Source organism: Struthio camelus, chromosome 1 (assembly GCF_040807025.1).
Source record: "Struthio camelus isolate bStrCam1 chromosome 1, bStrCam1.hap1, whole genome shotgun sequence".
In the NCBI taxonomy this organism is placed as follows: domain Eukaryota; kingdom Metazoa; phylum Chordata; class Aves; order Struthioniformes; family Struthionidae; genus Struthio; species Struthio camelus.
Window position 1 is genome coordinate 81,157,838 of NC_090942.1, and position 25,732 is coordinate 81,183,569.

Sequence of the window (25,732 nt, forward strand, 5' to 3'; positions counted from 1 at the left end):
CTTCTGTCACGTTATGCAGTATTTGTACAGCCCATGGAAGCCATAAAGCCTATCAAAACTCAAAAAAATCACTGAGTCTTTCTCCCAGTGACTGTTTGGCTCCAGTTCAGGTATGTCCTGCTGGACGTTCAAAAGCTGATGCATAAAAGTCTGCTCTTCTCTTCTGACCAGGATTTTCCTTTTTTAACCTTCATTAGCTCAATAGCTGTGTAAGATCAGAAGGCAGCACCCATGCCTTATGAAGCCAGGGAAGGGAGAAGACAGAACAGGCAACAGCATGGAATCGGGCCATGGTTTAAAGGATGTCAGCTCCAGAGCTGGGAACTCAGGACTAGGAGCAAAGAGCTCCTCTCTGTTTCACAGTTACCAACGTGACCACCCTTCAGCTATGTAAACACTAGGCAAAATGGTCAGGTTACATAAACTGATGAAATTTTAATGAAGCTAAAACAAATATGTCAATATAAAGGACTCTGTTTAAGAACTCAGTTTGCCAAGTCTCATTTCTGTTTTGAAATAGAACATTTTATTTTTATGCAAGAAGATGATTCTTCTCTAGTTAAGTAACAAATTCCTGTCAAACCTCAAGAACACACTGTACTTTCATGCCTTCATAGTATTAGTCTCTTTAAATCCAAATTTGGTTTGTAGCTATAAATTGTTGATTAGGACTATATAATTTATTTAATACTAGAGCTTTTAGTGGTTATGAGCAGCGATCAGACCTTTACTAAAACAAATTTCTGGTTGCGCTATTGACTATTTAGCCAAGCAGTTACGAGTCCGCCAGCACAGCGATGAGTGCTGGCTTGAACATCACATTTAGAAATCATTCTCCTCAGTCAAACAAATATAGTTTTATATATGTCTAGGGGCCAATAGAAATTCTCAGTCAGATTCTCCAAAGATCATTTCTGGCCACAATAAGCACATTATTAAATAATGTTTTAAGTAGTGTGTCAGATCATCACAATAAAACAAATTGTTTAATCAGGAAAGCATCATAAAATCAACACACAAAACATTTGCTTTCCGCACAGTTAACAGAACATTTGGGTGAGATCTTATGAACAGGTAAAGCAGCAGTTCACCTCTTTATTCCAAACAGAGTATTTAGGCTAGATTTTCAATAATTGGGGAAATTAGCAACATACATATAAACACTATACAAAAATACTTTGACATACACACACAAACACACAATAAAAGTACACACAACCCTGGACTGTTATCAACTACGTGAGCTCCACCACATTATACATGTTTGCAGTAAGAACTGTGTGAGTTTTGTTTTATGCATCTGAAAGTATTTTTCCAGGATCTTCTTACTGGCTCCAGTAAGTCTCAAACTGTAACTTTATTAAATATGTCCTGAGTAACATTTTTCCCCCTTTTTACCTCATTCAATTAGGCTTATATGTGGATCTAAATATGCACTTCTCAGAGAGAATTCTTAAAAAAAATAAGTCCAAAAGAAAAAAGCATAGTATCTTTTATTTGAGCTTACTCAGAAGATCTTCTAAAGTTTAACCTGAAAGGAGAACATTGTCATAAAATACGGTTTTATTCTACAAATAAATGCATTTTCAGTGGCAAGAGAACCTTCTACTCAAGAACTGAAGATATTTCAATGCATCACTACAATACACAACAAGTGAAGCACATTACTTAATTTGCAAGATATTTCTTTAATTTTGGGATAAATTTTAACAAGCTGCTAGAACAGAGAAATAAATAAATAAGAAAAAATAGTTTCACACAGATTTATTTAAAAAAAAAACCTCTGACTTAACAGAGCTCTTAGTTACATAATCTCAAATCTTTACCACTTCTTGCTTGAAGTGACAGGGAAAACTTAATATGAGTAATACTTTATGCTGAAACATGGAATTAAGATGTAGAAGTGAGAAGCGACAAGGTTCCCATGAGAAATGAAAATGTAAAGTGCATGTTAGACAACCTTGGGGAAAAAAGGGAGGAGGGAAGAGGGGGACTCTGAATGGATGTTGATAATTTAAAAGAGGAGAATAGTATTCAAAGGATTTTTAATTAAAAAGGACTGAAGTCCAGAAAATATGTTACTATTCTTTATATTGCTCCTCATCAACCCAAGGAAAAAACATTTCCATGTTTATAGTTTTGGTGTGGGTTTTTTTAATGTTTTAAGGTACAATTAGCATGTTTTAAGTATAAGATACAATTAACTACAAACAGACACCACAACTACATATTACAGATACATTTTCACCCACATATATGCATTTAAAGCACACAACTTAAAATCTAGAGTATTACTGTGGAACAACATCACTGGTCCATCTGAAGTAGCTGGGCTCTCATAGAGAATGCTTAGGGTTTTTTACTGCTGAGTTATTATCGACCACTTCCAACTACCTAATGTTTTAAAAATAGCTCAGATCCACTACTGAAGAGGTGGACAGACTGGAAATTCACCACGTAGGCTACAACGGAGGCTGATACAACAAAAGTAAAAATAATAATTCTTTCTCCATCTGTCAGGCAGAAATCAAAAGCACTGATGTTTGCTTTTGCTCAGCTCATTTTCAGGTCTTTCCTACACAGATCCTAAAATAGTAGAATTGAATCACTTTGCACATAGACCCAGCTACAACCCTGGCTGTAATTTTTGAGCCATCTTCTCCTATCCTAGGGTCACCATACAAATACCATAAATACTTGTTTAATATTTTATTCCGATTACTTAAGATGTATGTCCCCTGTAGCGCCCCCTTTCTTAATAGTTGCATTTGAAATAGTATTTGTTTCATATCTTCTATACAGTGGATATATACCATTACCTTTTATCTGAACACTTTACAGAGAAAACTATATTGAAATATTCTCCACAGCAGTAGTTTCATTTTTTCCAGCAATACAGTCAAATAAAGATGGCTCTTCTACAGACCTTAATTTTTTTTGCCTGTTAATCATGCTGAACTTTCACAAAGCTAAGTGTTAAGAGTTTTTTTTAAATAAAGTCTGTAATTAAATGAACGTGATATCTGTTTTTAAAACACACTAACAAGCGAATTTATCAGCTATTTGCAAGAAATGAGTAATAAATAAATCCTTTTCATTAGGAAAATAATCCCAAACAACTCCCTCCAAAGGAACAAAATGCTGCCCAAAAGGAACAGATTTGAGTTTCTGTTCCATTTTCTACAATACACATCAAAAACTTTAGTCAGAGACACATTTTAGTCAGTGCCCAAAAAGTAGAATAGTACTAGCTTTAGAAGGGAAGGAAATAAAAATCCACCAACAACCAATTTTATCCTGATTTTAAATTAAGAAAACATAAAACCCTCTTTTCCTGCACTCGTCCTTCCATTTCTACACCTCACAACTCTATGAATAAGCAGACTCATTACAGTAAGACAAGAAACCACTACACTCCTCTCCTCTTCTGTAACTAAGGCTGAGGCTACCTTATACATTTCTGCTGTGTGTTATACACACACTTGTCAGGTGTATAACATGCTGGCCAATATATTAAAGTTCTTGCTGCAAGCATAAACTCATCTTATGGCAGAAAGTGCGTTTTTACCAGCAAAGCTTATTTAGAAAGGGAACAAGGGAAGGGGGCAGGATGAACAGAGAAAGTTTAAAACACATTGGAATGAGCTGTATCAGCAAAAGCATAGTTTTGCCAATAATGTTCTCCTTTACATAGGTCTGGTTTAAACACACACTATTCGTAAGGCTCATCATAATTTCCAGAAAACTCTAAAATATCCTGCCCTGAAGTAGCAAAGAGACTACAAACAAATCTTTACGATGAAGTAGAAAAAGAAATTTCTTACAGTAATTTCCAAATATTAAGCTGAGCCAGTTCCAATTGCTTTACAGAGCAATCCAAAGCGCTCTCTCCACTAAAATCTAATAAGATGTCACAGATTCTAAATTAATGATTTCTTGATAATGACCTCCAAGTTACAAAAGTAATATTTTGGAGGGGGAGGGGAGATTTCTCTTGTTTTACTGCCTCTCCCCGGAAAAACCATGGATGTTCTTTAAAAGCCACTGCACTACTCTAACAATAATACTGCTTTGAATTTCTTAAGCAAGAACATAGAATGAATTATATATCTGATTACAACTTTTTTCAGTGAATTAATTTGGCCCCCTTTGACTCCTTGTTAATAGCCATTAAAAGTTGCCTTAGGGTAATTTTAAAATATGTTTGTTCACACACCTTTAAAAATTAACGTTAGCTAGTAATAGTTAGTGATTTAAAATATAGCTTTCCCTGTCTTCACTCAGCGTAGTTTCATTCAAAATGTTGTTAGTGAAAATTTGTTTGTTCACAAATTTTTGAAAGATGTGTCTTCATAGTCTATACCCGGATGCTAGTTATAATTGTAGACACTGAAAATGCAGATAAACAGAAGCATGCCCAAAGACTCATCACCAGAGGCTATTCATGCAGACCAGAAATTGCTATCTCAGTTTAAATACTTAGTTCTAACTTACTAAACCAACACTACATGAAAACATCTCAAGTATTCACTGATACTTACACGAGGTTGCATTTTTTTAATAACAAAACAAAACAAATCCTTATCACCCTAGCAATGAGGTACACTTTAAGGGACAGGTTGAATCATCCTCTTCAAAAGTGTCTTTAATAATAAATAGTCAATAGACTACCATGCAAAGTGCCATATTCACATGCCTCAGAGGAAAAAATCCAGAATCTAACACACAAAGTGAAAAAAGAAAACCGGTCTTAGTGTTTTCACAGATAAACTCTTGCAGTGCTTCAAGATGTTGCAAGTTTACTCAAAGTGAAGTTGGCAGAAAGGAAAGCAGAGCCCTCAACTGATCCAGTCCGCACTCTTGCTTGCTAGCCCAAGCACTGAACGAGGGTGGTAGGGAAGAAAGGGTACTTCCAAACCTGCCTACAGCTAAAAGCATCTACAACTGTAAAGTACTTGAGTCTGTAAGAAAAATATTCCTTTTCCAAAAGTCAATTCTGTGCATTTGAGTTTGATTCCTAACACACCAGTATCTCCTACCTCCTTCCACAAGGAGAAAATTTGGTAAAATGCCTGAGAAATAAGGAAAATAATGTCGTGAATACGTTCCTCTGAGTTGCTGGCAACCTCTGGCAGTAGGCTGAGGATAGACAGTTAACGGCAGTAATATCTAAAAGCAGCACAGCAAGATTTACAAGAGAGGTCACCTCTCCAAGCCTTAACTCTGTTTTAAATATGTGGGTTTCTGGTTACCTTCCTTCACCTCCTCCTCCAGACAGGGAGAGGAGAGAGAAGGAGAAAAGAAACGAACATTTGGCGCTGTGCAAAATAATGGCATTTTCACAACGTGGCATTTAACCACACAGAAATACTCTAACAACCGACTGGAAACCAGCATTGCATGACTAGATAGATCTCAAACCAGGTCAACTCTTGCAAAAGAACTGTTCAAAATGCACAGGTACTCAATGAGATTAAAAGCAAGTGAAACTTAAAAAGAGTTAGTACTCAATGCTGTATTACAGTATGTGAACAGGGGTCAACATTCTTGGTCCCACAAGCCACAGAGAAAAATCTTCATATGACCAAGAACCAAAAGCAAAACCCTTATACTTCAGAAGCAGAAAGAGATCAGGGAGTAGTTGACGGGCAAAAGATGACAAGGACGTGTCAGACACCATGCTAGCCTACTGCAGGATGAAGCTGTGCTTGGTACATTGTCAGGCTTTGAATAACACAAGAATCTTGGCCTAGGCAATCTCTTCTGAATTACATTCTCCTACATCTGGGGATTCAGATCATGCAACAGTCCCTGTGCTAGGATCATCCTACCACTAGTGACATCGGTGCTGCATTTTAGATCTTTTAAGTGATACATGCAACTCAACAGCCAGGGCAGGCCACTGGCATAATCAGAACAACCTGTGCAACACTACTGCACCTTTTTGGGTTAGCTTCATTACCTCCGAGTCACCTAAAAGTATGTTTTGGTTTGTTTAATCTCCTAGCTGTTATCAGAATTTGGACCTCCCCCTTTCCGAACCACAAACTTTCATTTGGTCTAAAAGAGACAGATCCAACAGCCTCAATAGTCTAACAGTGAAATTGCTGCAAAACTAACAAATCTATAAAACAGTGCAGCATTTACACAACATCATCTTCTGATACATGGAGCTTGCTAATACGAAAAAAAATAAATACATACCGTTATAAAGCTACATGTGAGCACCACAGCAGTTTGCAAGTTTCAAATCAGCTTGAAACTTGCTCATAACTTTTCTACAAACCTTAAAAAACTCCTTATTGCACAGGCCAAGCTTTACAGCAAATGCTAAGCACAGTGCACTAATCTGCACTGCACTAAGCTGCCTGTGAAATATGTAGTATCAGCAGGAACACCAGATAGGCTTTCAGCCAGAAGCAAGCTGCTCAAGGTAGAGGTGGCACAGGGCAAGAGAAGCCATGAAGCAAAACCGCCAGTTATTTGCACCGTTTTTGGAGGTTGCATGTAAGGTGCCATTTTGTATAAACACTGACTTGTATGCAAACATGAGAAATCTTTCATTGCAGACTTGCAGAAATTCTGAATTCTTCTTCACTAAAATAATGTTTTTTGCCAGTCAAAGATACTGTAACTTATTAGAACTGACTATTTTCCTTTCTTATGCTGTTTCATAACATGCACTACTCAATAACAACAAAAATGTTTCATGGAAACTGGTGGCATACGATGTGCAGATGTAAGGCCTGCACTACAACTGCAAGATTTCATTGTGCTTTACATGCTTATATGCAAATCTCCATCTTTAAAGAAGAAGGAAAAAAAAATGACAGAGAAAGTATATGTATTCCCTGGAAAGTTTTTAAAAGAAAACTAAAAGAGAAATCTTTCAGGGAAGGTGTTAAATCTGAAGAGCTTCCCAACATGCAAGCTATTTCATCCAGAAATCAACTTAAACTGTCATAAACATTGTTGTAGCTCTTTGTACTCTAATTCTATTCATTAACTGAAAACCTTTACAACCTGAAAGCTTAACAGGAGTTTAACAATTAAGGTAACTCTATAGAGTCACTTCATTTAAAACATGTCCTGAAAAGCAAGCAATTAGTCAGCACTTGTAGGAGGCACTTAAAATTCCTTCTCGTGTTGAACAATACATCTAGAAGTGAGAAAAGCCAGTTCATTTTGACAGTAACGCTTATAAAGAAAGCCAATCAAGTTGTCTAAAGGGTAATTTGGGGCAGGGGAGGGGGAATGTAACCATTGGAGTCTTTTCCCTGACAGCTCTAGGGCTATACAAATTAATAAAATAACAAGCAAAATGGCTTTACAGATTTACAATACCACATGATAAAGCAACACTTACTCAAGAAACTGAAGAAACAGGGCAATTTTTTCATCATAATTGCTAAGGAGAGAAACCTTTTCTACTTCCTCAATTTTTTGGTGAGCAATTCCTAAATACATTGCCCTTATGCACACGTTGGTCTATCTCTTGCTCTTCCCTGGCAGAAGCCTTCTCAGCATTAAAAGTGTCAGAGTATGGGCTATCCCTAGCCACTGATCCTATTATTAAGATCTCATGTTTAAAACACAGATTCGGAGAAAAAAAACAGTTTCAGAAAGGATAACTAGGAGCCAGAAGCCTTCCTGAAACAGCAAGGAAAACCCCAGCTGACTTCAAAATAAGGCTCAGTAAGCACCCCGTTCCCTTCCTCTTCACTGAGCGCCCTTCTTCTCTCTCCTGGTACACACACAATTTTTTTGTCACTGTCAAGATGACCACACCAGAAAAAAGCAAAACAAGTTCTAGCATATGAAAATGAGAAATTAAAAACTCAACTTTTAAAGTGTACCTTACAGAGCTGGCCAGTAAGACAAGTTCTAGACATTTTAGATTCTGCTGGCTTCCTAGGCAGAAACACCAGAATAAAAATTAGACTTGGTTGCTGTGTCTCAGTTATCAACTGAGAAGTGTTTTCCATTTGTAAATGTGTTACATTTCTCATTATTGACAACAGACATGGGAACCAAGCCTAATTTACACTCTGGTATTTCATAATTATACATGCACGTGTTTATATATAACATATATAAAATATATAATATATATCTCACATACACACAATTAACAGATGGTTTTGGCAGCAGTAGCAAAGATTACCTGAATCACTTATTCTTTAATCATCACTACTTTTGCTATAACATACTCTGAAAATCATATTCCTCAGGTCCATCATAGCAGTTTTGAGTATACACCTTCAAAAGATGATGGTCGAGTACTCTAAAACAGGTAGGTTGCTAAAAGACTAGAATGCTAGCGAAACATTTCAATTGCTCTGCACGGGACACTGCCACGAAAATGCATTACTCATTACTATATATTTGTGTTTGCTTAAATCATTTTTAAAAGTTTATTTCAATGTAGTTATTCTCATGTTTTTTGGTAACAGATATGTATATTATAAAGATGCACACACACACAAAACACACGAGCACACTTCAGTGTTTAGTTTAGTTTGGGAAATCCGTCCATTTCACCTCCTGGCTCCCAGGAGGGGACAAGGTCTAGCTGTCCTGAAGGGTCAAGATACTGCAGGACAAGTACATGTGCATGTATATAAAGCTTGAAACACACAGATCTAAGATATTTTAAGTATCCTACTTTAGATAACCTTAACTGTCAAATGAACTCAATTTTTACTCCTATTGCTTTAACAGATCATCAGAACAGAAAAAGCTATGAGTAGGCTTTACGTTTGATCTGTTCCATTTTTCTTCCTGCAGTTTCTTCTTCATGCAAATATTATGAAAGAGTGCAAGCATATGCAATCATCTAGTTTTAAGCACTGAGCACATTACTGCACATATTCAGACGATATAAACACTCTTCTGAAAAAGACCATCTGGCTTGACAACATTATGCTATTCCTAACTAAAGGAAACCAGCGTCTCTCTAGTTACAATCCAAATCAAAATAGTTTTGATTGTGTTTCTCTTCCCTTTTCTAGCTCAGCGTTGGCATGGGGTGGGGTCAAGCGGCATCACTTTTCTTGTATTCTTAAATGGCTTTAGAATCTAATAAATGAAACTGTGCTATCATTGGTTCTAGTTTAAAAATAGCTGAGAGATGGGAAAAGGAAAAAGCCTAGCCTTTTGCTATTTCCAAAAATGTCAATAAAAGTAATTCAAAATAAACATTTTTCCTGTATATATTGTCAAAAGCTTATTGAAACTGTGGAAGAAAATACTAAAGATATATTACAGTATTTGTAAGAAGTTCAGGAAGGAAGTCAAGTCTTACAAAAAGACATTCTTCTCTTTGGGGAAAAAGACCTAAATACCCAAGTTCAACAGATTACAATATAAAACAGCAATAGTAGAGCAGCAACTAAAACAGTCCACAACTTTCTAAAGAAAAAATACACTCCTTTTTCCCACCCAAACCATTAAGAATGAAAAAATTGCTTGATATGGCAGTACACTAGAATAATTTGCTTGTTTGCACAGAAAAAGAGAGATAACATAAATAAATTCTATACTACAGACAAAGAAACTACTAGAAGATTATACAGCATCAAGGATATTCCATTAGTCTTTCACTTTGGGAGAGCCAGTTACTTTATCACAGATGACTACATATTGGGTAACCTCATGCTAACCATTCATATAACATCAAACCACAACTGAATTTAGTACTTCTGGCAACCAAAGTTTAGTCCTAGGAATGGAAGAAAAAGGGATTATACATTCTAAGTCATTTACAGAGACTGAAGTAGGAGTTGAGAAGAATTAAACCTGTTCTAGGGGGATCATTTAAAAAAAAAAAAAAAAGGATTCCTCCAAGTCCAAGTTTTCTAATTAAGTGCTAATACATGTTCTCCCAAAATGCTATTAACACAGTGTGCTGCTTTCTCTCAGTTATTATGCTGTTATGATAAAGCATATATATTAACACTGAAAAAGGCCCCAACAAACTCAGTTACTCAACACAGCAGTGAGGCACAAGCTTGTCTAGAGGCAGGTACTGGCCTTTCATGCAGACTGCACCTGTTTTCAAATTTGTGTTCATCTTCTGCACTGCTGACAAAATAATTATTTCCTCTAGTACACTTTTTTGAATGTCTGATGATTCCAGGTTATTCACAAACCAAAATAAATGCAATTTCTGAAGTGCAAATTATTTTAAAGTCACAGTAATAGAAAAGGAAGCAAATAATGCAGAATAGTTTAGGATACCTTTAATAACAATATCATTAATTTATATAAAAACATTTAACAGAGAAGTAGCAGCAGAGATTTTACTATTTGCAATTACTTTAACAAAGACTTACCCTCTTGCAGGATCTAAGGCAATTGCTCTGGGTTGATCCAATTCTTGCCAAAATAAAACTTTTCTCAATGATCCGTCTAAATTAGAAACTTCAATCCGATTTGTTTCAGAATCTGTCCAGTATAATTTCTCTCCCAGCCAGTCACATGCCAGCCCATCAGGTGACAAAAGTCCAGAAATGACCACATTTTGTACACTCCCAGATTTATTGAATTCTGTTCGTTTAATGGCTTCTTCACTTACATCACTCCAGTATATCAACCCCCGCACAAACACGAAGTCCACTGCTGCTGCGTCCTCTAAGCCACCCACAACAACCGTGGCATTCTCTTTCCCGTTTGCAGCATCCACCAGGCGCAGATCACGTCGGTTTGCGTACAGCAACAGCGGGGCAGCTTTAAAGGGAAGAAATAAGGGGTGGGGGGGGACAGACAAAGACATTAACACCACTGAAATTAAGTACAACCTATGGCCTGCTGCACCACGATTGTGCAACTACTAAATTAAGAAATCAGAAAAGGGGTTGGGGGGAGGGTTGCATTTTGAAGTTTGACCGAAAAGCACCGACTCAAAGCCTTTCAATAGTGCTACAATTGAAGAGGGTAACTTCATAATGGGCAGCTCATTATTCTGGGCTGTGCATTATTAAAATAAGATTAAAAGGAAAAGGAAGAGAACAAAGAAAACAGGTTTGAAGTGCCCAACGACACCTTTTCTGTAGAGCAGCTTTCTAAGCCTTCAGTGCTGGCCACCAGTGCAAAGGTTCATTTTTTGCTAGAATGTAGTAACATGCACCCCACAAACTTTTATAAAAGTATAATTCATGTCAGGCTGTAAAAGATATTTGTGTGTTGATATTCTCTATGATTATGTGTCTTGGATATTTTACATACAATGCAAATAAATACAAAACACATAGCCTGAGATGAATGATGTTTTATAGAGCACTGATGCTGGTATGAAGAGGTGGAGAAAGAAATAAATGTATAAAATCTGGACAATGAATTCCTTTCAAATTCAGCTCCCCCACTCTTGTGTTTAGCTCTCTAATGCAAAGCCTTATTTTTACACTCTCTATTTGCCTACTGTATAAATTTGCACAGGCTTTAGTTTTCATATGCAACACATGAAGACTCAGTAAGACAACTAATGGAAAGTATTAACCCTGAAAACAGATCTTTTTAATATATGCTTGTTTAATTGTCCTCAACCACCAGTAATATATAACATTCTGAAAATTCCAGCAACATTTCTACTTTAAAAAAAATTAAGAAATTTTTTTTTTTTTTTTTTTTTTTTTTTTACAAAGGAGAAAAACACATCCTTTTAAACATACTGTCAGAAAACATATCTGCCTTTCCCTATGGTTGCTCAGATACTATAGTGCTGAAGCCATGCAGCAGCATCTAGACACACATTGTGGTTGGCATACTAAATGCTCAGGTATCTATCTCCACAGCAATTCAATAAAAGTTTTCCAGATTTATTCACGAGTATAGGCGGACAATTTCCACTTTGAGAAGGATGTACATCCCAACAGAAAGGCCTGCAATTTATAGAGCCAAAGATGCACACAGCTGAATGATGTCAAGGGCTATGCTGGCAGAAAAGATACAGTTCTTATATGAGTAACACGCACTGAAACTAGAAAAAACAATGCCTAATAAATAAATATACACTTGAAAAAATTGAAAAGCTAGTTTCTGAGATTAGGCTACTACTCTCATTACTGCAAAGCTGTTTATCGAAGACACTGCTGCATGTGTATTGGGAGACACTGAAGAAACTTAAGTAGTTCCTTAATCTACCAACTAAACAAGCACTGCTACACATGTTTAAATATACACATGGTATATTCCCTGGTCTTGGAAAATTAAATTGTTTAGCCTAGCTGCTTAAATTTTAGAAACACTGAACATAAATTGATTTATGCTAATAATTTGACTTTAGATAGAAAGTTACCTAAATAGTTTGGGAGGCAGGAGGAGTGTGGGGTCATTGTTGCATTAAATTTATATCACCCCCCAAAAGAAAAGTCTTTATTGTGCAACAAAATATTCAGTTTAGGGATTATATGTCCACAGAGAAGAGGTAGACCTCTTTAAATTAGAGAGCAGAATCTCTAATAAGTAGCTTTATTACCTTGCTTTAACTCCTTACCTTCCTTGCCTAACTCCCCACCTCCTAAAGACTTAGAATGCACCACAGTAGAATTTCCTTATGTACAGGTTGCTTACAAAGAGTGCATTTTAGGTAGGAAAAAAAAAAAAACTTAAAGTAGTTTAAATAAAGAGAGAAAGAGAGAGAGAGAGAGAGAGAGAGAGATACAGTATAAACTGTCTACTTTTAAAAGCTCCCGTACAGTTGTAACCTGAAAAATCCAGTTATTAGCCAGCTCACTGTCATCTAGTGCACCACAGGAAAGCGTACAGCCAACTGGCAGAGCTCTCTCTACTAAGACAGCATGCCCAGCATTTGAAAAAAGGTAAATCCATACACAAATGAATACAGGCTCCATTATTATGTACAACACGGAGTGAAAGTGCCCATGCACACAGCATGCACTGAATTGGAACACCAGGCATGTCAAGTGTAATCACTGAGGCCTGAAGGCACTGCTGAGCCGAACACAACCGCCTTGCATAGGTTATTCACTCTGTACAGGAGCTCAGATCTGACTGAGGAATGACTGGAGAAAACATCCTTTTCATAAATGATACAAGTTATTTGAATGACGGTTCAGAAGAAACACAGCCACACTTCGGATATGTAGTTTCATGCAGATTGATTCAAAGCCACAGCTTGTAACACATTCCACAGGACTGGCAGAGCTTTCCAATTTGTTGCGACATTCAGGAATGAAACATGCATCACTAAAATAATAAAAACCAGGTTTGTTCCCCTATCCCTTCCAACCATTCCCAGAAAACACAAAGGCTTTAATATCCTATGAAACCCAACTACAGAAGTCGGCAACATTACTACCAAGTATCATCTTTGCCACTTGCTTGAATCAAACAGAATCATCCTTTTCCAAAAGGAAAACTGTGGCAGAAGATTGTGGTGCATAGGACCCAAAGGACCTGAAAAGAATGGCTTTCTTAAATAACACAGTTATACACTATACTAATCACGTACGGGAGGACATCCAGGAGAAACTCTCTTCAAAGCTAGGCAACTGTTTCAGTTTAACTTGTGATAGGGCAAAGAGATGCAACTCAATTTTTTTTTTTTTTTTTAAAAGAAGTCAAAGCTGAACTCTTCACATATATTTCTATTTCTATAGAGATCATAAACAAACATTAACTGCAACAAACCACAACACACTGAAAAGAAGTACTCCTACACTTTAAAAAGGAAAAAAGTCCATCTTGGGAATCAACAACTGAAACCATAATGCATGTTACAATATCCTTTACCACCTAAGAGGTCCATATGCAGTCTACTCTTTTAACTACAGAGAAGTACTTGACTCAGAGTAAAAGCTATGCTTAATTATAAAATAGCTTTTTTTTTTTGCATAGGCCAACAAGAACAAATGTTTGCTTTGCAAATAAAAATGACAAACAAAAATCAAATTTAACACATTTTAACCACAACAAAAATTTGCTGTTTAACTCATAAGAAACCATTGCCAACAGTACATCACTGAGCCTAACTGCTTAATACAGCTATTCACATAGTATTTTCCATAAACTTACCAAGTTCAATATTAAAATTCAATCATTGCTTTTTTTGCCCTACCTTTACCACTATAATTCTGCATAAAAAATTCTGTTCCTCACCACCTAATTTTAGGTCTTGTATCAAATATTTCTCTTGGCTAAAAATTTTGTCTCCCTCCCTAGCGTACTGAAAGGTGCTAATCCCCAAGATACTTAAGTTTTGCTTCCTTAAGACTTGTTTAGTTTAGTCTTGTTTTGTACATCAGATTTGTGAACATCTAATGCTGGATTAAAAATGTTGCAGCCATAGGATGCAAAGCGAAGAGCCAATATAAAAAGTCATTTACCAGAACAACATTAAAGCTACCTCTTAATACGTTTTTCAACTTTTTCGCACAAGTTCCTGTTTGGTCCCTTCCATTTCCAATGATCCATGACACCTTTGGGTGTCAGGAGGTCAGTGCTACCTTCAACAGGCTCTTTTTCTTTCACTGAAGGAGGATTTAGACTGTTTGAGGCAATTTAGCATCATCTAATTTTCTCCAGCCTCTTTTTTTCCTTAGTTCTAACCCCTAGAAGTGCAGTTCTATCCCCTTGCTTCATTAATGGCCATTCCCCAAGCTGATTCAAATCATTACACGTCAGTGAAAGGTTAAACTGGGTTAGTGAGTCAAATCAACTCAAGAAGGGGTCCAGCAAGCTCCAAAACTAACATAAGGCAAGCAGCAGGGAGTTGGAAGGGGGAGCAGCTCTCCCCCTTTTGCTGGCAGCCTGTTCGATCTGCTCAAGATGTGACTTGAGCCACATGCTTTCTCCCTGACTCCACCTTCAGCTGTAGCTATCGGGGGAGAGGGGAGAGGGGAGAGGGGAGAGGGGAGAGGGGAGAGGGGAGAGGGGAGAGGGGAGAGGGGAGAGGGGAGAGGGAGAGGGGAGAGGGGAGAGGGGAGAGGGGAGAGGGGAGAGGGGAGAGGGGAGAGGGGAGAGGGGAGAGGGGAGAGGGGAGAGGGGAGAGGGGAGAGGGGAGAGGGGAGAGGGGAGAGGGGAGAGGGGAGAGGGGAGAGGGGAGAGGGGAGAGGGGAGAGGGGAGAGGGGAGAGGGGAGAGGGGAGAGGGGAGAGGGGAGAGGGGAGAGGGGAGAGGGGAGAGGGGAGAGGGGAGAGGGGAGAGGGGAGAGGGGAGAGGGGAGAGGGGAGAGGGGAGAGGGGAGAGGGGAGAGGGGAGAGGGGAGAGGGGAGAGGGGAGAGGGGAGAGGGGAGAGGGGAGAGGGGAGAGGGGAGAGGGGAGAGGGGAGAGGGGAGAGGGGAGAGGGGAGAGGGGAGAGGGGAGAGGGGAGAGGGAGAGGGGAGAGGGGAGAGGGGAGAGGGGAGAGGGGAGAGGGGAGAGGGGAGAGGGGAGAGGGGAGAGGGGAGAGGGGAGAGGGGAGAGGGGAGAGGGGAGAGGGGAGAGGGGAGAGGGGAGAGGGGAGAGGGGAGAGGGGAGAGGGGAGAGGGGAGAGGGGAGAGGGGAGAGGGGAGAGGGGAGAGGGGAGAGGGGAGAGGGGAGAGGGGAGAGGGGAGAGGGGAGAGGGGAGAGGGGAGAGGGGAGAGGGGAGAGGGGAGAGGGGAGAGGGGAGAGGGGAGAGGGGAGAGGGGAGAGGGGAGAGGGGAGAGGGGAGAGGGGAGAGGGGAGAGGGGAGAGGGGAGAGGGGAGAGGGGAGAGGGGAGAGGGGAGAGGGGAGAGGGGAGAGGGGAGAGGGGAGAGGGGAGAGGGGAGAGGGGAGAGGGGAGAGGGGAGAGGGGAGAGGGGAGAGGGGAGAGGGGAGAGGGGAGAGGGGAGAGGGGAGAGGGGAGAGGGGAGAGGGAGAGGGGAGAGGGGAGAGGGGAGAGGGGAGAGGGGAGAGGGGAGAGGGGAGAGGGGAGAGGGGAGAGGGGAGAGGGGAGAGGGGAGAGGGGAGAGGGGAGAGGGGAGAGGGGAGAGGGGAGAGGGGAGAGGGGAGAGGGAGAGGGGAGAGGGGAGAGGGGAGAGGGGAGAGGGAGAGGGGAGAGGGGAGAGGGGAGAGGGGAGAGGGGAGAGGGGAGAGGGGAGAGGGGAGAGGGGAGAGGGGAGAGGGGAGAGGGGAGAGGGGAGAGGGGAGAGGGGAGAGGGGAGAGGGGAGAGGGGAGAGGGGAGAGGGGAGAGGGGAGAGGGGAGAGGGGAGAGGGGAGAGGGGAGAGGGGAGAGGGGAGAGGGGAGAGGGGAGAGGGGAGAGGGGAGAGGGGAGAGGGGAGAGGGGAGAGGGGAGAGGGGAGAGGGGAGAGGGGAGAGGGGAGAGGGGAGAGGGGAGAGGGGAGAGGGGAGAGGGGAGAGGGGAGAGGGGAGAGGGGAGAGGGGAGAGGGGAGAGGGGAGAGGGGAGAGGGGAGAGGGGAGAGGGGAGAGGGGAGAGGGGAGAGGGGAGAGGGGAGAGGGGAGAGGGGAGAGGGGAGAGGGGAGAGGGGAGAGGGGAGAGGGGAGAGGGGAGAGGGGAGAGGGGAGAGGGGAGAGGGGAGAGGGGAGAGGGGAGAGGGGAGAGGGAGAGGGGAGAGGGATTTCAGCCAGTCATCATCCAGAACCAGTTAGGCACAAAATCAGATAGATGCAAGTAATGATACACCAGGCAAAGGGAAGAAAGACCACATCAGCTCTGCCAGATTACCTGAACTTGTGCCTTGCTAACCTCTGATCAAGGAACAGGACCCACCCTCATTTATGGCAACATTGCCCAGCGTGGCCTGGCAAGTAATACAGAGTGAGCGCCCAAGTGCTAGAAAGCAACATCCATGCAAAAGTTCATTGCTGAGAAACCCAGGTATTGTTAAATTGGAAGACGACAGACAGGTATTCACCAAACTAGAAAGAAAACTCCCCCACTTTTCATCTTGTTGAAGAACTCTGAGCACCCACAGGTGATTCGATACTGCCAACTACGTTGCCACAAGGATGACAAACACGAGAACTGGAAAAGAGGAGATGCAGCACTGAACTTACCACACCATCCTGGATTAGGCACTGTAAGCATGAGGGATTTGCCAAACGCCTTGCTGTAATGACATGCACCTACCTCCAGTCCCCAAGGGAAGGAAAGGCAGGGAAACAGGCACAGATAACCAGAAAAGATTGTTAACTGCAGCCACTTCAAAACTACTCTGTACAAAAAAATCCTTTATATACAGCCCTCTCTACTTCCAAAACGTCCCACAGAGAGCCAACACAAGAACATAAGAAAAACTGTATCAACTGACACACAGGTTCCGTCTGAGTCAACCATGAGGACTCCCATCACTCCACAGGTTTCAAATTTCTTCAACATTGCTCATGATTGTAAGGAATTTTGTATATTCATTCTCTGTGAATACCTGTGTTTTGTTCCTTAGTTTAGAGGAGCAAGAAAGAAGAGATTGGTACAGGGTTTTAAGTTTTGGTTCCTGCCCCTCATGTGGGGGTGGGGAAAAGGGTTGCAATAAGAACTTGAATCACCTTCTTCGTTCTTTGGAAAAACGCAAATGGATGAAGTGTTTGAGGAGAAGTAGCGCTGCTGTGGACAGTTGAGGCAACATTGAGAATAAAAGCCTGGGAGACTGTTATATCAATCAGAAGACTGGCATGTCGCAATAAAAGACAAAACAAAAGCTTCCCCAAAAAGCATAGCTCCAGGACCAAGAGACATATAGAGTGATGTTTCATATTTTCCAAACAAACAAAAAAATCTCCAGAAAAGACATAGGTGTTTTAGCACACAAGAAGCAGGTCAGGTTTTTGCACTGAGTGCTCCACCACAACATCCTTTCTGATCTGTTCCACATAATTCTTATCAGGCAAACTAAATGAACAGCAGCAGCACTGACCACAGTCCCCATTCCACCTTCACTATGAAGGGAGAGGCTTTCCTCTCTCTGAACCTCCCTGTTCTCACAAATATACTTGCAGGACAAACCAGGCAACCAGGACTCTAGTAATTAAGCAGGATGCAGCCCAAGCTTGTCAGGGAGGACCCTTCCTCTCCTCTTCAGCTAACCTAAAGCATGTTCCACATCCTAAAGCTATTCAAGGGCTGTTCAGATGATAACTGAAAAGGTCGCAGGGACAGGCAGGATTGCCAATGAACGACATGAGTCAAAACATCAGTGAAAAAGCTGTGCCACCAAGCAGCAATGGCAGCATGTGGTTTCTATGCTGAGCCTCTACTGTTTGTTTTGCAGGACTCTGGCCAGGTAGGAGCTGTAGAAAACCCAGACATCCTGCAAGACTAGCTGATACAAAGGCAGTAAGTCATCTTGCAGAATAATGGAAAAAACCTCTCTCCCTAGAGGACTAGAAGGGTGGAGGGCAAGAAAATGACAGAAGGAAAGAAAATAGGGTATGTGGAAGGATAGAAATACCAGGTCCAGACACAGAAAGTCAATGGACCTGGCAAAGCACAGCAAAAGCACCTAACTAAAGCACACTGAATTCCAGCGTATCATGGGCAAGCAACCTTCTGAATGGCAGGCATCACCCATGAAATCGTCCTGTTGGCAACACAGCCATAGAGCTAGCATTTGACCATTTCCAAATTATTGCAGCAAGTCTCTTCTTCGTGTCCAACGGCACACTCGCACTGGCTCCTTCTCTCACAGGGAAGGGTGACTCAGCTCATGTCTCCATAACATTGACTCTCCTGACCTGAAGTTCTCTCCATTGCACCCTCACGGACACGGAGATAAAGACACCACTTTGACTGACCATTGACATCTTCATAACTTAGTCTGCTGAATCTCTCTTGCTGACTACAATTTACGATGAGCAGAGAAATACGCTCCCTGGTCAGGCCTCTGCACCACCATACGCAACACTACCACTTTACTGCAACTATCCCACTACTTACAAGAGGGCTCTACAATGTCACAAGAAAACAAAGATGACCTGGCAGCAGCACAGTATGCTTTTCTGGGACAGGGACAGACCCTGGAAAGTAGAAAGGCTCATAGGGATATGTGACTAAGTAGCATCATGATCCATATTAATGCCTGCAAAACCTCAACATTAGACTTTCCACTTCCTCATATGTCCTCTTAACCTTCCTTTAACCCTGTTCCAGTCTCTCCAGTGGTCAGAATTATGTACAGTCCTGTATATGAAGTATCACCCGTTCCATGTACATTGGCAATAATACTTTTCTAGCTCTTCTAGAAACACCTATGTTTACTTTAACACAAGTCATTTAATAAAAAAGATAATATGCATGCATGCAGCTGCAAAGCATCTCCTGTTTGCAAGGTGTGTTTCTGACAGTTCCCCTGAGCACTTACTTTTGCTCATGCAGAAAAAGATTTCTTGTTTTGCTATACCACGCCAATTAGCATTCCACATCTGAACAGCGCTGATATTTTGCGATCCAAACTTGAAGCCATATGGTGATAGATAAGACAACCTGATCACACTGAAACAAAACACTATCCTTTACACCTTATGGCATCATGATTTCTTATAGAGCTTCTTACCAATAAGAAAAACCAAAAGGCTGTACCAAATCCCTCATGAAGCTGTTGAAAGAGTGGGCATTAGCCAAAGTCCCTCCACTGAATTAGAGCACCAAGACACAGTTTTGTGATGCTGTGTCAGAGACAGTCCATTTCCCAAAGCCTAAGAAGACTAAAGGCCATAAGATGCATTTCACACACCTTTGCAAACTGCAACGGGGATGCTCCAAAGTTTGTTCACAGGCTGGAACAGTCACAGCAAGGACTGCATGTGCGTTTGAGCCCAGAATGGCCTGGGTGTGTTTGCCCTCAACTGTCCCTGCCAGTTCACTTCCTTCTATAGCTGGCTGACTCTAATTATTAGTGGCAGATGCAGAGTGAGAATAGCCCCAGACACGGGATCTCACCTTGATTGTTTTAACAGTTGCACATAGACCAAAAAGCACACCCTGAGCAGCAGCATGCCAATTTCCCTTCAAATCAACAAAACCCTTCCACACTGACAAGTTTACTGTCATAGAACTTCCCTGAGATGATATTTCTGCCTATTTAGCTGGCAAGCATAGGCTAAATAGTACTTGTAGAAATACTAAAGAAAGGTTGCATTTTCAGGTAAAAAAACAAAACAAAAAAACAAAAACTCTAAAAAGCAAAAATCAAAACAAACAAAAACACTAGAGTTTGAAGAAGTATTGGAAAGCTGTTGGGAAGCATGAACTCTGATTTTAGCCCAGAAGATCCCAACTGAAGGACTGGATGACCTACAAAAGAAAAAACAAGCTGTCAGCACTGATGACTACACTTCAAGAATGACCGACAGGCCTCAGTTGTGACATAACGGTGCAACTAATGTTTTTTTTTTTTTTTGAGGCAGCAGTATTGTCTCAAAAGCTTATCTTACTTTCGTCCCCACTTCTCTGCAATTTTTTCAAACAATATATCAGCTGTCCAATTTTTTTGTGGAATACTTTCCAGATCAAGCCTGGTGAATGGCATCTTTTTCAGTTCATCCATCATAACAACTAGTGAGAATCAAAAAAGCTCTACCTCCTACTAGTGAAGTGATTTTTCCATACAAATTCATAGCTTTTGTTTCTCATGCAGTTACAATGCTTTCCTCAAAACAGAGGGCTGTATCAACAACTCCACAAACACATGAATGACGCACACTGAACTAGAAACTACGTTTACATGGAAAAGGAAACAAAATGCTCATAGTGCAAGTTCAAAACCAAACTTTCCATCAGCCAAAGGTATTAGTTCTCAAATCAAAATTACATTTTAAACAAAGTCTTAAAATTATTTACTACAGATTAATAAATGCCATTTCCAGTCCAAACAAACACTTAGGGACTATTTTCAAAGGGTACAGAAAGAGGTACATATACCTCAAGAAACTGGAAGATTATTAAACATTTGTTTTTGTTTTGGGCCTTTTTTATTTTGGAAATGCTGTTGGACCTGCATTACTTTTTAATCAAAGAAATTTACATTCCAGTTTTATTAATGTCATATCTTCAACAGGTTTACATTACATGTAACAAAACATGAAAAATATACACAAACACACACACAACCCCTTGAAGAGTGTGAATGATATGGTCTTTTTCAGATTAATATAACTTTAAATTTAGTAATCCAAAAGAAACTCTGAATTATTTTATTTATGAACTTCTATTATCTGTATAGTAAAGAATAACTACTGAGCTTAAGCTTTTGAATTATTAGAACACTGCTGGATTTTCCAAATGGACTTAATAAATTAAGTCAATACAAGGTCTAAAAATTAATTTTTCCTACTCTTCCATTATTCCTAATTTTAAATATTCCCACTCTTTCTCTATTAATCCATTTTTACACAAAAGGATCCTTGGATTTCTGCAATGAAGCGATGTTTTGATCAAGACTACTATAAGTGCAAGCAAGAGTTTGATTCATTGCTTTGATAGAATAACAAGTAAAGAAAAAGATGATGATATTCTAAGACATCTTATGTTTTTGTTGCTTCCATCACACCCTTAACTTCCAAACTTTAAGTAAACACATTATTCTCTGTCTAGAAAGCTGGACTCTGACAACTGAGAGAGGAGAATGTTTATTATTGAAAAGTTTGCCAAGCATAAAGAGGTAAAGTATGAAGTACATTTTTCCTCTGGGAACAGTCTAGGGGGAAAAAAAAAGTAAGAGATTAAATATAAAGAAGAAAATTATGTTTCTGTATCAGACTAGGGAAGGAAAATAAATGATTTTTGATTAACCAAAATTATGTAGCTAGTTGATTAAGATTTTCTGTCTCAGATACGATGACTTTTCAGAGCTGACATCAAGAGCTCACACATGGCCCTTATAAACAGAATTAAAACTATAATCCCGTTTCTGCCACATTGATTATATCACGAGGGAGTAATTCTATTTAAGTAACGTGATCCCGTAACGAGATACTAAAAAAATCTGTACAATGTTGCCATTTTCCATATCTGTTTATATTAAAAATAGTTTCTTATTGTTCTCACCATATAAATAATGGGGAATAGGGGACAAGCTCAAAAAGCATTCCATCTTTTAAATTGATATGCTTCTCTTCCTCTAAATACTTTATAATGTTTCACAAAGAACTGTTACTAACCAAACCACAGCTTTTTAACCTACACTTTGAATAGTATGTTCTTAAAAGCATACCATTAATCAAATAGAAGATATTACAGTATTAACATTCTATGCATAAATTGGTAAGTTTGACTACCTTTCAAAGCTAGTGAGGGACTGTGCCAATTGAATTGAAATAGAAAGGTCTATAGCCAGATAATCACAAGGAGAGCGGGGGGGAGGAGGGAACCAAACACATTTTCATAACCAGAACGCAGGAGAACACAATGGAAAGGAGTAACAATTATGACAAACTAATTTCTACTTGCAAACACCACCACTGTAGCCAAATCAAATTCTACTCATGTGGAGCAAACTGTGAACCTCCTTCCATAAATATTTATAAATACAAGAATATATGGACAGCTAAACGAAGGCTCTCCAAGCGTGTTAATCTGTCTGCCAAATCTAAATAGGTAAAAGTTATTTAACATTTAGGGTGTCAATAACCAGCATTAATGTAAAATCCATTAAAGATGCAATGCCCTCTCTTTCCAACCCTTGGACAATTGTTCTTCAAAAGAATCATGCAGCTTTTTTGTTTCCAGTGGTGTATATTCTGTAACTCTGGTCAAACTACACAAGTGAGGCATAGGTTGTATAAATAAAGGTTGCTATTAGAGGAGAGTGAGTTCCTTTCGGCTAACAAAGACGGTCACTGCAACTACCCTCTAGTAGGGCCTTCACTACAAAGTGTTCAACTCAGAAGAATTGTAAGTAGTCACTGCATGCTCATCCCACGCATCATGTCCACACACACCAGCGATCGTACTCCAAGAGCCATAGCCTTTCAATGGCTGAACTGTAAGTGAACAATGCCAATTGCTTTAAATGAATATGAACAAACAACATTCTTGAAGTTTGGAAAACAGCTACACCCCCCCCATGTCTTTCTAAGCAATTTATGTTATTCACCAGTAAAAGTCTATTTGGGAAATTACTTACCAACATAAATTATTCTTCACCAGTAACTATTGCTTTCAAAATACAAACGGCCCTTCATGTGTCATCAAAGAAGTGGCAGCAAAGAATACAGCCAGCCTCCAGTAGTTTAGGAACCAAGTCTCTCTCTGGTGAGCCAGCTGAAGAGCAAGGGCTTCCCAGGAGGAGCGAGGAGCACTCCCAGGTACAGTGGTAGGACTCAGCAGCTGGCTTAGCTGCAAGCAGCAGTGTACAAGAAAGCTTTAGAAACATTTCTGGTGCCTTTCAACAATGACACATACCCTCCCTGTACTACAGGGAAGTGGACTCTTGATGAAGCCACCAGCAAAGCAACCTAAGTAGCTAGCATTTCCCAGGAAATTAATGAGGTCAAATATGCCTAGCGTTTAAGTCTGAAGATTGGCTGCCAGAGGAGATGAACAGTGACATCAGAAGATGAGAGCTGTTTCTCCCCGTTTTCTTCCCCTACCCTACTCCCTCAGAAGAAAAAAATATATATATATATATATTTGTACTCTACTTGATTTCAAACTAAAAAGTAAATCCCATATTGTATGCAGTACAGCAGATATTTTGAAACCAGCATTTTTGAGATGTGACATCATAAAGGTAGATTACAGATGTCCAAAGGAATCAGATTTCTCCAGGCCCCAAAGACAGACAATTTAAAAGGCTCCTATGCCCTAGCTCCTGACCTGTCTTCCTGCAAAAACCCTCTTGTTTACTCATCCTAAAAATTCCAGCCAAATCCCCATGTTATCTGTAACTCAGAGAATGCAGATGGTAATCAGTTCACAAGGGAAAAATGTGTAATCATACAAAAAGGGTGTATGATTAACACCCCTTTAAGCAGTATTTCTGTAAAACATCATGAATATAAGAAGCTTTTCGGCTGAATAACTTTAGAAAACTCCTAATGAAGGATACAAGGAGCCCACCATTTTCGTACACCTGTGATTAGGTATCTGCAGCTTCATCCATATACCCGCAGCTTCCTCATATCTTCAGCATACCTTTCCATAAAGGCTACTTCACCTCACATCCCAGACATACCAAACACACTACCAAGCTTTCTGACATTCCTAATTTTTGGGGGGGAAAAAAAATATATATATTGCTGAAGCAGTCTGATGACAGTGAAATATATCAGAGGCACAATTGCAAAAACTATTAAGGTAATGGTGGAGTTTTTAAAACACCTTAGATCACGCTAATTTTAGATAATTCTATGGAGAGACAAAAGAGTAAAACGAATTAGAAATTACAGTAGACAAAAGTCACACTGATTTCTAAGGAATCATACACTGAAAAAATATGAATAGAATATGGTTGATTCAAGCTTGGGTGGAGAAATACACCATGATGACTACAAAAAGGATATTTCCAGGTCTCATTGTCAATACATTAGTTTTGTATAGTCACAGGTCAAGAGACCCTTAACTTAAAAATGTAGCTCCAGCTCGAATTCTTCCATGCTTCATCTCCAACTTGACTGCTTCAGAAGTAAAAAGCGTATTCCTTGTCCCCTTCTCTGACTTCTGGCAGAAAAACACATGCAAACACCTCCAATCACTTACAGCTTAGCAAGTCTTGAACATTAAGCTCTTCTAAGCCACATACAAACCACTCTTTATCTAAAAAGATACAAAAAGCAAAGATGTTCTGTTTATCGAAAGGAAGTTACTATAAACAACAAATTAAAGCAAATTCTCTTCTGAGCACATAAGGGGGAAGTAAGAGCGTTTAAAATGCCCATTACCAAATGGGCATTTTCATTTCTTCACTAACTGACCTTATGCATCGAGATCTGCAACATTCAGTACATTTGCACAAACATCATTTATAAGATTCCTATTCAAACAACAGCTTTATGCACTCTTTGCATGCTCAGCATTTAAAAGCAAAACAAAACAGTAACCGCATGCTGACTGGAAAGTTCTTTCTGGAAGAAAGGTAAGCCATGAATGCTTGATATTAAAAAGAGTGAAATCTCAGTTTCCCCACTTACAAAGTTTTAGAACTGATCCGATGCTACAGCTTTTGCCTCTTTGCAGTTGTCAATTACCTAACAAGATCCTGACTGGATTCACAGCTGCAATGAAGAGCACAGCAAACTTGCCACGAAGCAGGTCAAGCTCAGTCCTCCAAGCCTTGCTTGGAGCTGCTCCCTGAACACTGCTCACGTTCAGAGAGGAGGAAAGCTCAATCCCCAACATCAGACCAGGAGCCAAGAGAGGAGTAAGAGGAGTAGAGATGTCAGACTGTGATGATGGTCTGGCAGTTTCAGAGAAGTGACCCCTTTCTTCCATCAAAGAGAATATGAAAGAAATTACAAAGCCTCCATAGCAGGCTGTAGTGATGTTAACCTCCTGGCCCTTACAAATCAAAATATCTGCCCTGAAAACAGCTACAGAATCTGGCTCATCACAGTCCTTGGACTACTTTGGTAGAGAGGTGTCTTGTACTGTGCACCTGTCTCTAGCTAGCAACTGCCTGGTACTTCTCCAAAGCTATAAGCTCACAGGACACTGCACTTCCAGGTTATCAATTTCAATCCTTTCCACACTGGTAAACGTATCTATCATCATTTCCTTTCCCTAGCGATCGTAGCTATCGTAAACCTCTGCCCATTTGCTTTTTCTAAGTCAGCGGCAAAAGGGAGGCTACTTCTCTAAGCGGAGAGGATTCTGCAA

At 40.1% G+C, this 25,732-nt stretch overlaps 1 protein-coding gene across 4 annotated transcripts in view; it reads right to left on the bottom strand.

The window, feature by feature from the left end:
- LRP6 (LDL receptor related protein 6) overlaps positions 1 to 25,732 on the bottom strand; it is a 121,795-nt gene that overhangs the window by 93,769 nt on the left and 2,294 nt on the right. For all 4 annotated transcript variants that reach the window (XM_068952989.1, XM_068953016.1, XM_068952998.1 and 1 more), the window contains exon 2: positions 10,335 to 10,728. In XM_068952989.1, the coding sequence (XP_068809090.1) occupies positions 10,335 to 10,728 (394 nt within the window). The remainder of the gene's footprint in view (positions 1 to 10,334; positions 10,729 to 25,732) is intronic.